Below are 11,869 nucleotides of genomic sequence, written 5' to 3'. Positions count from 1 at the left end.
GACTCCACACTTTTGAATGGTAGTGTGTAAAGAAATCAATTCTGATTCTGTTTTAGACATTACTTATTACTTAAAAGTAAAGAGTGTACAGATAATGCTATTATATATACTGGTATTTTATATACACTTGCTGTAGACAGTCAAGTACCTCAGTGTAACGAAACATCATCTTGAGGCCACGGGGGGACCTGCGCTTCTGGATGTATCGAAAAGCACATTCCAGACAGAAAACTACATTGTCACTCTCGTGAACAACCTGTTGAAGAAGAGACAGGGAGAGTACAGCATATGTTAATATATTATAGCATAGCTACACCAATAAGCCCGGGGAAATCCCTGTGTCTAAAGTACATCAACTGATGGTTATTGTTTTACAATGAAATGTAGAATATAAAGTGATGGGTATTATTGTAAATTTACCATGGAGAGGTAACACAGATGCTGACACACTTGGCAGCGCCTGTCAGCCGTGTCTTCTGTGAATCTCGAGCGCTGCTGCTTCTTCTTGTCTGCTTGAGACTCGCAGTGCGTGCCGTAGCGCGCAGACAGACGGAGCCCGGCCTTGAACAGATCCCTGCGCTGACTAATCTCTGCATCCCTGAAAAACCACGGAACAGGAATTTGACCCAACATTTCGGCATATTTTCTGTATCTAAAAAAATATTCATCTTTAAAAACTGTATTAATTTGATAATGCTGTTAAATATAATCTTTCGCGAATATAAAAATGGTAATGCAGTAAACTTGCACTTGTACATCCTCAACCTCTATAATATCCTCACTTCAAATAACCTCAATCAACGTGCAGTTGAAAAAAACAACAAAATTTGTGTGAGTGTCTGGTCATTGAAGCTCAATCAACGAGTCAAAACCAGCCTCAGGATGTGTTTCAGACAGACCTGAGATCTTTGATGAGACTGGAGACTGCATTCATGAGCTGCTTGTTGTCCCGCTCACATGTAGTGATCTGGTAGAGCAGTTTCTCGGTGGAGAAAGGCTCCTCTATACGACGCTGTTTAAGGTCCTGCAAAGCAAACACGACACACGAGCGTGAAAGCGCCATACTCCCACAGGAAATAGGCACAACCTCACTCACAAAAATACAGCTCTATTTTTTGCTGAACCAAGCCAAGTTCCAGCTGGCTTTGTCTGTCCCTGCATTGAGTCTCTCACCTTAGCTGCCTCGTAGCCCAGTCTCATCCACTGGGGGCTGGCGAAGTGCACTGTCTCTGAGACACTGTAGCCACAACACACCTTAGACACAAAGGTCCCTGGGAAACATACCATGAACTGACCACTCTGTTGCACTGTCCGGTACACTTTCACCCCTTTTCGACGGAGCACCTCTGGAGAAATCTGTCATGAGGATGACATCACATGAGTGACCTCACATCAAACCACATTCTCCTTTACATTACAGAAGGAGGGACAGTATAGGGACAGTCACCAAAAATGGTCAGTTTTACTGATATACTATCCCTTTAAGAGAAACCCGTTTATGTTCCTAACTCACCATAATGTTCCTCTCTAGCATCTCCAGTCCTGGAGTGCCGTTAGCCTGTAGCAGTGTGTGTACGACTTTGTCAAGTTTTGATTTCTCTTCAGCTGGAATACAGTACCTGAGGATGAGAGAGACACTTTATTAGGGAACATGCCATTCGGGTTCAGTTTGTCGCAGCTAACAATCTCTTTAAACTCTTACCAAATGCAGTCAGCACCAGTGTGTAGATAATCGATATATGGAAGGCTGTTCTGGTCCCGACACCAGCATGAGGTAGAAAAGACCATGCCTATGTTCAGCCAGGGGATGGTCACTCCTTCATTCAAACACAAACAGATGAATGCTTACTGCTGCACAGATTGGTCAGCTTCGAAAGCAGATCAAATATACACATCATTCTAAATCATCTAGTATGGGATTCTAATTGAAGTCAAAGTGTTTTATTGTATGCATGAAAGTTTTGTTTTTCAGAAAACATTACCTGGCACAGCACCAAGATGACGTAAGATGGATCCTGAGTTATTAGAAAGGACAGTAAGATTCCATCCATGCTTGAGAGCACAAAGAAATCAAAGTTACCATCTAAAAATAATGCACAAAAACAGGGTTAAATAAAACCCTGTCTTCTACAGGTAACACTTTACATTAAGGTTGTATATAATGTATAAAATGTATAAAAAATTTATAAAAGTTTATACATTTATAAATATCAATAAAAAGTTAAATGATGTTCATTTGTACATATTCTACTAGGGATGTACAATATCAGCCAGTATTAGATATTTAATCGTGCCTGCTTATTTCCTATGTTTTTACACCAAGTTAATATTTAAAAACACTTATAATTTAACAATAGTGCAGTCATATTTGAGAAATTGCACAGGCAAAAAAGATCCATTGTCTGTTGTCAACAGTGTAGCGATGTATGACGCAAAGCTCACGCAGACGTCACTGTCAAAGCAAGCAGCTTCTTGTTGGTCAACGTGATGAACCAACTTGAACCCGCTGGGAAATCTGTGTGTGGAAATCTTTCACCCTCACACAAAATTTCATATCATGAATCCTATTAAAATTGCTGGATTTTGATGGAAGACAAAGGCTACCATCAACAGTTTGGTTACCAACATTCTTCAAAATACCTTCTTTTGTGTTCAGCAGAAGAAACTCATACAGGATTGGAACAAATGGAAGGTGGGTAAATTATGACAGATTTTTCAATGGCACATTTTTAGGGGGAACTATCCCTTTAATGTAAAAATGTTTAAAAACCCTTACTTTGAAAATGGCTCAGACTTGCCCACAGGAAATCCACTCCCATGAGTCTTTGTATCAACCCTCCCACAGTGCACAGCAACATGACATTCCTTTTCCTCAACCAGTCTCCAGTACTTCCTCTGTAACAGTGAAAAGACATGACAGTAAACATGACTAAAAACAACATGACTTATTTCTGCACATGATGAAAACAGCTTGTCCACATGAAGATGTACCTCAACTTCAGCAGTGTCTGGCTCTTTGCTGAAGCACATGTTCATAGTATTCCTGGCTGCCCTGTAGAATGTCGTCAGAGAGAACGACTTTCCCTGTGAAAGAAGGACAAAAAATGAACGACTGATGCTTTAAAAAGACCATGTCCATTAATGTAATTCCAAAAAATAAAGCAAAAATACCCTGTATATGCACTTGTGATGTTCATTTATCACCCCTTCTTCCTCTCCTCTCTTCTCTAGTCTTCTCTGCCGGGTGGTCTTTGCCATGGGGTCCAGCTCTCTGAGGTGCTCACGTGCTCCGCTTCGGTGCAACGCTCCGTTCACCAGCCCATTTTTGGGCTCGGAGCGTGGAAGCAGCAGAGCGGCATGCTGGGATATGTCTCCCTGGCCCTCTAGGGGCCCACTTCTTCTCTCCAGGGCCTCTTTCTCTGCCAGCACTTCCTTCTCCAGCTGGGCCCTTTGGGCTGGGGACAGGGAGTCATAGGAGAGCAGGTATTGGCAGTACGCCTCCTGGAGCTTGGCCAGCCGATCCTGAGCCGAGCGCGGGATGCCCAGCAGATCTGCGAGATGGCCCCACGACTTCAGGTCTGTCACCTGCTGCATTCCCCCCATTTCATTGAGGATCTGGAAGAATCTGGCCAGGTCCAGCTCACAGCCACCTAAAAGGACGCAAAAAGGATGCAAATAAATAACGGCGTTGCTGCAAATGATGTAATGGGTATGAATATAAAAATATGTTGGACCTATGACCAGTATAAGGAAAGCTAAATTCATACAAAATACAAGTAAAAAATAAAATACAACAAAATTAAAATTAAAAATAGTGATGATTTGGGTGAATATTTTGCTACAAAATGATTCATCCAAATGAACTGATTTGAATGGAATGAATCAGACTTTTGAAATGCTACATATGAATGAGAAAGGAGCGTTTATGACATGCAAACATAGCATGAGAAGAGTGTTTAAGAAAGAATATTTCACCACAATGAATCAGACTTTTCTGTGGAGCATTTAAGACAAACTGATTTACTGGAATGAATCCTACTCTCAAATGTTACATCTGTTAAAGATGAATGGATTCTTAATAATGAATCAGACTTACCCATGCTACAAATGACAAAAACACACATTTTAAAATCTAAGCTTCTGTCACACCACTAAAAATGTAGCTGTCATTAGCAGCATTGCTACTTTTATTTACTCCCCACACTGTCTCTGACTGTTAATTATGCCAACAAAACATTGTTTTCCTGTCCAGCGCTTATTACCTATAAGTGGAGGCTCTTCCATATTAATGCCTTGTGTTCGCAGGTGTCTCCTGATGCAGGCCAGTTGCTGTACATTCGGGCCCCAGCGTCTGCCCAGCTTGTGCACATGCTGCACATACGAGACGAAGCGCATCTCCTCTTTAAGCTTACACTCGGGACGCCAATCCACCGGTGGAACAACCCGGTACAACCCATACGCCTCCGCTCGCCCCTGCATAAACTCCATATAAGTCAGTGGGTCATGGAACTCGCGTGTGCTGGGATGGAAAACAGGAACATCCGTGACCTCCACGCCGCGCCGGCCTCGATCTTTAGGCTCAGCTTGGATGAGGGGCTCAGTGGTATAAGAAGGATTGCCTTGTTTTAGTGAATTGCTTGTTTTGGGGGTATCTGATATTTTGGGGGAGTTGGCTGGTTTTAAAATGTCTCGTGTTGAGGTAGTGGGGCTGTTCTTGGCTTTACAGTGCATCTGTTTGGTGAACATGAGCTTTCCCGCCGAGGTCCGTTTGGGCCGTTGCGATCCTGCCACTTGCGATCTCACTGGCGTCTCCTGAGCTGCTTTCCTACACCGCGTCTCCAAGGGAACCACTTGTAGTTTGACCCTCTTAACCTCGACCTCTGCTCCGGTCAGACTAACCCCGGCTAACTCCAACTGCCTCTTTGACTGTCTCAGTCCGTTTCGTCTGGGTGGGAAAGTGTCCGTCCCACACAGCCTCCCAGCAGTTGCTGGTGATAGCACCTGTTTTTGCATCTTGGCGTGGCTGATTTGGGCTTTTCCTGAGTTGGAGTGCTGAGGGTGTGTGTGGGTGTGGTGTGTATGTGTGCTCAGGCTAAGCTTGGCTTCTTTGAGCAGTCTGGCTTTGGTGTAAGTCACGTGGCCCTTGGGGTATTTCACAGCTTTGGTCGGTGGAGTGCGGAGTTCTCTCGTCTTCCTAGAACTGACAGCGGATGCTCCCGATGTTCCATTCATTTTGGAGAGCTGAGGGATGACAAAGATGATTTGTTTTGTTATTTCAGTTATTTACACTCTAGAAAACTGAATATGCAGTAAACAAAACATTCAAGCTGCTGTCAATTCTATTTTTTAAACAAGTTTAAAATGCATACAACAAGTTCTTACATACATCATCGTATGTATATACTATACACTTTTATCTAAAGCAACTTAAATCACTCAATTTTTATCTAAATCTATTTTAAAAATCAATTCATTTAATTTTATCAGTACACACATTGCTCAGGAATTAAAAACTATGATCCTGCTGCAATTGTCTGTGCTACAGTAAACACTTTGGTGTCTGCTCTACTTTCACAGACGACGTGATTTAAAGGCAAGGACTGAGTGTGTTGTTTTCAAGAAGAAGCAAACACAACTTCCTCAAATTGAATGCATAACAGTGACCTCCAATTATTCACTCTCAAAGTGACCATATTCTTCCACTAGGGGGCTCAGTGGAGTAGTTCCTTCTTTTTTTAGGGAGCTCTTGCACGTGATCTGGGCCATGTACTATGATTGTTCCATTTGCATGCGATGGGGGATGGGAGATGATTAAGTTGACTCAAGAACCAAAGTTCTTGACAGAAACTACAACAGGTCTACAAATGGTCCACCACATGGAGCCAGTTCATATTTACAAAAAACTGGACACAGTATGTGGTACTTGCACACTGGATTTGACTGTGTGTGGAGATAGAGGGGGGCTGGGTGGGGGAGAGATGACATCATGTGTTGCTATATGCCTGCTGCAGGATAGTAGGGATAGGATAAAGCTAAACTTATGCTACTCTGTGAGCCCATAGGACGCTCTGGCAGAAAAAGGAGGAAATTTTGATGAACACAAATGGGTCCTACTTAGTCTCTGTTATCCATCTGTAGTGTACTGACTGAATTAGCAAACAGTAATACAGAGGCAAATGACACCGCATTAGAAAATAATGTTCTAATAGATAATGCTGTATGTAGAGATGGCACAGTTTATCATGAAAGTGGAACATTTCTTGCTTTTCAATTATTCATCATTCACTCATAGTGAAGGTCATTCGGAGAGCAGCTAAGCATATATTGGTGTATAACTACAACAAATATCAGCATATAAAAATAAATCTGTGTTACAAAATATCTTACTGTAAACTGGCTTTGTAGCTCTTAAGAGTATAAATAATTTAAAAACCTCCTCAAGATCAGAAACTTTCTGAAATTCATTTAATCTTTAACATTTATACATCTGAATCCCGGTGAAATAATGTTTTTTAATTTATAAATTTTTCCCTGTTTTTGTCGTCACCACAAATTTTCCCTTTTTTTTTTTTTTTTTTTTTTTTTTTGTAGGTCTGGAGGTAACAAAAGCCATTTCTAAACCCAATATATATCCTACTGCATCATGGATGAGCAAATTCAATTTTACCTTCATCAGGGACTCACTTAAGTTGAAATAGCTATATGTCTGTCAGTGACAGACGACTTCCATATCAGTGTCATACACTTGGGAAGGAAGCTACAACTTTATTGTTGCAAATACTATAGTGATGCAAACATGCGGTCAGTTTCACTTCGAGGCAGCTCGAGGGACTGGGATGTCAGAATAATGTTTGACAGATGTTGATTAAATGCTTTGATATTAAATTAGTTGATCATAAATGCTTTGCAGTTGACCAGAGAAATGATGAGCAATACTTATTTTTCTCTTGTAAAAATTAGCTCAAGATTGGTAAAGAACTATTATTATGTTGAGATCACAAGAAAATTAAGGCGAGGTCATAGGGAAACAATACAGAAAAATGTCTGAACAATGCAAAACAAAACAGAAATCCAGTCAAACCTGTTGGTTTTGTCCTTGTACAGCCCTGTTGGGTCTTAGATTGTGTGTAGTGGAGGTCTTAGCTGATGCTACAGTGTTCTTCTCCTTTCCATGGACCCCGTCTCTCCCTCTGGCCCTTAAACTGCTCTCGCTTTCCTCAGCAGTTCGTGTCTGTCCATTAAATACTGGTAGAGGAGAGAGCATACAACAGATATAATGTTAAGAAGTCTTTCAGCAAATTTAGTTGAATATCAGCTTATTTACTTTCTAAAAGCAAAAGAAAATGTATTTATGTCTTTAATTTGATGGGGGGTTTATTTGTCTGTATTACAACACACAAGGGTGCACAATGCCTGATGGTTATTGGCATTAAATTGACTGACTTAACCAGATGGTTTCCCTCCTAGGTGACCTAAACCAGATGATTTAGTACTGCATTGGAAAAAGACCCAGGTCTGAGTCTTTCTGCTGAATGGTCCTGCTGTACCTGACTGCTCTGCTTTCCACTTTCTGTGCACTTGACTTGTAAATGGCTCTTATAAAAGAAGACTGCCAAGCAGCTAACAGAGTCTGCATAGAGGCCTTGCCTAACACACCAGAATTTATGGGATTTTAAAGCTCAAATATTGTAACAGAAAAGCTGCTTTCAGGTCTCAGACGAACATCAATAAATCACCAAAACGCAGTAACACAAATGACCGAATGCCACTAAAAGTGCTCACTTTTTCGAAACAGCTAAAGACTAATCTCTTGCTTTCGACTGTAAGAACAACATAATATTGCATGAAAACCTGTTATAAAAAAAATCTTCATTCTTCCTGAGAGCCACCCACATTGCACATGGACAAAAGCAGCAAAGTTTTCAAAGTTTTAAGCCTCTATTAGCTAAACAGATAGTGAACTGAACAACGTTAGCAGTAAAACACTAAACAAGTATTGAAATGCTCTTTGGGTCACTTTAGTAAATGAAAGCTTCTAGAGGGACCAACTTATCATTCAAACAGTTTGGAGCTCGGCCAATGGCGCACATAAAAGTGTTATATTTAGCGTGTGGTCTCGTACAATATGTAAGGAGAATTGGCTCTGGTTTCGTTATAAACTTTGGATGCTCAACATGACTCCCATCTTCATTAGGTAGCACACAGTTTCCTTTCAGCAATATGCAGACACACTACACCGTGCAGAGACTGAATTTAGAGCAGGAGAACTTCCACTAAAAACTCTTGGTCAGTGTTCAAGTATCTCATAAGCATGGGGCGCATTTAAGAAGAATAATATAAATTTAAAAACCCTGAAAGCTGTTCATAGTTTTAGACACAAACACTGTGTTTATCCTCGAGGCCCAGTCTGACCTGGAAACCACAGCAAGGTGACGGGTGTATGGTTGTAGTTTGTAAGGAGCCCCTCAGACATGTGTTGAGTATGTGGAGCAGTATTGGGTTGCTGAGGTGTCAGATTACACTGCAGATTTTGCTGAGTGGGCATTAGGGTCCGGTTACAAACGCAGAGACAGAAAGAAATGGGGCAAGAACTCAATAGATGGAGATGGAGTGACGTTGAGCTAAATGGCTAAATTTAGCTTGGCCTGTTTTGATCTGTTAGCAATAAATAGGGCACAAATCTAAAGAGAAAGAGGAAACAAGCACAGTGGCCAATGACATCATTAAAGGGGTCATGACCAGCCTTTGTTTTTTATTTTGTACTGTTCTCTGAGGTCCACTTACAATGTTATCAAGACTTTTACATCAAAAAACATTATAATTTAGAATAGGCTATTTTCTGTCCTGTTTTGACCTCCCCCATCACAATGCTCTGTTTGAATAGAAGTGGCGGACTCTAGACTCTTTTAGTTTCAATCTAATCCAGCATCGAATTGTGCCTTGTTTGTAAACGAATCTGCTGTAAATGAAGTGAAAAAATGACTAAGTTCTTACTGATGTGACACGTTGTTTGATTTCTGCATAGACCTGCGTTTGCTGCCCCCATTATTTATACTACATGCATGAATCGGTGGGTGGGGCTAAACAGGCAGTGATGTAGAAGCAGGCGTTGATCTTCTTCTGTGGAGGCTGTGCTTATAGCCACACTATTACATCATAAAGTGGCACATTCCACAACCTGTCGTTTTGGCAAATTGGCTTCAATATAAGCTGTTTTTAGACTAACAAGAAAGTTTTGAGTTCTGAAACTTATAGGATGTTTTTATAGTACAATGATCTCTTATATGTCAAAAGATTAAGTGAATATTGATCCCCCCTTTAATTATAAGCAGGTTAGGGCTGTCACTATATTAGATTTTTCATATCACGGTTATTGTGGCCATAAGAATTCATGATATCGATATATCGTGATATCTACAGAAACCTTGGGGGAAATTATTTTTTACTTTGTTTACTGAGTTTTTCTTTTTCACCCAACGAACATAAGGATACTGATAGGGGTGTCGCGATATACCGGTATTGAAAATAACTGTGATATTCAAAGCAACAATTATCGATATCGTGTTAATTTAGTGTGTGCCCATATACCGCAATATTTAAAGTGAACAGTTCTCTTATGATAACACCACCTGTAAATACTCCAGCGCCAGTACCTGGTTGAGCGCCCAGGTGGCAGAGTATTGTGCCTTAACGCTGACACTGTCACACAAGAAGAAGACGCAGCGCTCGCAGCTACTCCGAGGAGAGGCATGTTCAGCAGAGTAAATTGCCATTATTTTACTAGTCATAGAATGAGAAACGTTATATTAACCTGTTAACAGCAGTTTTCTGTGTTCATATATTTAAGTAAAGGGTGATTATTTTAATAAGTACTGCATTTTCTTTACTCGTCTTATTTTTGTATTTGCAGTCAATACAGCTGTTGCGTAGTAACACTTTATTTCTTTGTTCAAATCTAACAGTTAAACGATTAAAACTGATCTTGAAAAACTGAAGGACCACACTGCTACATTAAACTCAGTAAAATATAAAGTTGGTCGCAGTGCCATGCACTTAATGCCTCTTCTGCGGTTGTCACACACTAAATGAACACAATATCGATAATTGTTGCTTTGAGCATCACGGTTATCGTCAATCATAGATCGTAGAACGTTTAACCGGTATATTGCGACACCCCTAGCAGGGATATGAAAATTAATGTGAAAATAATTATCAGTACACATAAATATAGCATAAATAGTCATGAAAATATGTATATATAGCATATGAAACATTTTATATTTTAACACTTATATGAAATATTTATTTAAACATATACGTTTATAAATAAATATACACTAACATTTATGTTTGGGGTCAATAAGATATTTTCTATATTTTTTTTTAAAGAAGACTCTCACACTCAGCAAGGCTGCATTTATTTGATCAAAAAATCCAGTAAAAATTGTGAAATATCATTATAAATTAAAATAGATTTTCCATTTTAATATAATAAAAATTTAATTTATTCCTGTAATTGCAAAACTGTATTTTCAGCAGCAATTACTCCAGTCTTCAGTCACATGATCACTTTAATACTTAATTATGCTGATGATCAAGAAACATTTCTTATCATTATCAATGTTGAAAATTTGTTTTTACAGTTGTAAAAAAAAAGGAATATTTTTGTAGAAACTGCAATACATTTTTTAGGATACTTTGATGAAACAAAAGTTCAAAAGAACAGCAATTATTTGAAATGTAAGTCTTTTTTAATATTAAAAATGTCTTTACTGTAACTTCTGATCAATTTTAATGCATCCTTGCTTAAAGTATTAATTTCTTTTAAAAAGTCTTACTGACCTCAAACATTTGAATATCATATCATATCATATCATATCATGTATATCATATCACATCATATTGTTGTAAAGGCTTTGCTTTTTTGCATGTGTGCATACTCAGACATTGAGCACCTTGTATTATATGGATGGTATAGAGCAAATGTAGTCAATCTGACAGTGAGGGCTGTATATAGTCACAGCTCATTAACTGTATGGTGTGGAAAGAGGCAGAACCATAACACACCTCATTGGGGTCCCTAAATGGAACCAAATGTCCAGCCTGTCTGCTACTGGCAGTGCAATAATAAACTGAACGCTACACACGCTACACAGTAAAATGGATTGTAAATCCCTATGTTAAGTAAAAAGGATTATAAAACACAAAGCAAGATAAAGTTTATGAGAAAAGGTGTGTTTGTGGTTATTCAGTGTGTTTGAGGAGTGTACGTACCATGACCGTTGGCGATGCATTTGTTGGGTCCTTTGCTCTTCCGTGGAGTGGACTGGCAGGAAGCAGTGGCATTGCTAGCACTGTCTTCTTCCTCATCCTCTTCCTCATCTAAATCTTCATCATCTTTAGCACTACCAAAGTATGTCATGTTGCTGGGCAACGCAGCAGAGCCTAAACCAACAAGAAAAAGGGTGAAGACAAAATGAGGGTGTGTCATGCAGAGAGACAGAAAGACACACAGTACGAGTCAGAAACAGAGAACAGAACAGTAGTAATGACTACCAGCTGAGATGAACACGCTTTCAGTCTTCACATATCTTGCTTTGTAAGAAACCTGAATACCCTTAAAGAGATCACCAAGAATGAAAATTTGGTCATCGTTTACTTTAACCTTTATGACTATGAATACATTTATAATGCATACAAAAGATTTCTATTCTATCAATTAATCAAGGAATCGTGAAAAAATGGCTGCTGAAAACTCAGCTTTGCCATCATAGGAATAAATTACATTTTAAAATGTATTAAAATAGAAAACATATTTTAAATGTTAATATTTCATAAAAATGACTGCTTTACTGTACTTTTGATCAAA

At 39.4% G+C, this 11,869-nt stretch overlaps 1 protein-coding gene across 1 annotated transcript in view; it reads right to left on the bottom strand.

Moving 5' to 3' along the window:
* Positions 1-11,869, bottom strand: part of LOC109061591 (protein Jumonji-like) — a 30,407-nt gene that overhangs the window by 1,787 nt on the left and 16,751 nt on the right. The window contains 13 exon segments of the mRNA XM_042772524.1: positions 149-256; positions 421-598; positions 900-1,024; positions 1,174-1,356; positions 1,514-1,619; positions 1,703-1,817; positions 1,983-2,053; positions 2,777-2,895; positions 2,992-3,084; positions 3,172-3,650; positions 4,263-5,241; positions 7,082-7,245; positions 11,275-11,445. Of these exon segments, the coding sequence (XP_042628458.1) occupies positions 149-256; positions 421-598; positions 900-1,024; positions 1,174-1,356; positions 1,514-1,619; positions 1,703-1,817; positions 1,983-2,053; positions 2,777-2,895; positions 2,992-3,084; positions 3,172-3,650; positions 4,263-5,241; positions 7,082-7,245; positions 11,275-11,445 (2,891 nt within the window).

Source organism: Cyprinus carpio, chromosome A16, assembly GCF_018340385.1.
Source record: "Cyprinus carpio isolate SPL01 chromosome A16, ASM1834038v1, whole genome shotgun sequence".
Taxonomy (NCBI): domain Eukaryota; kingdom Metazoa; phylum Chordata; class Actinopteri; order Cypriniformes; family Cyprinidae; genus Cyprinus; species Cyprinus carpio.
This window is presented reverse-complemented; position numbering and strand designations above follow the sequence as displayed.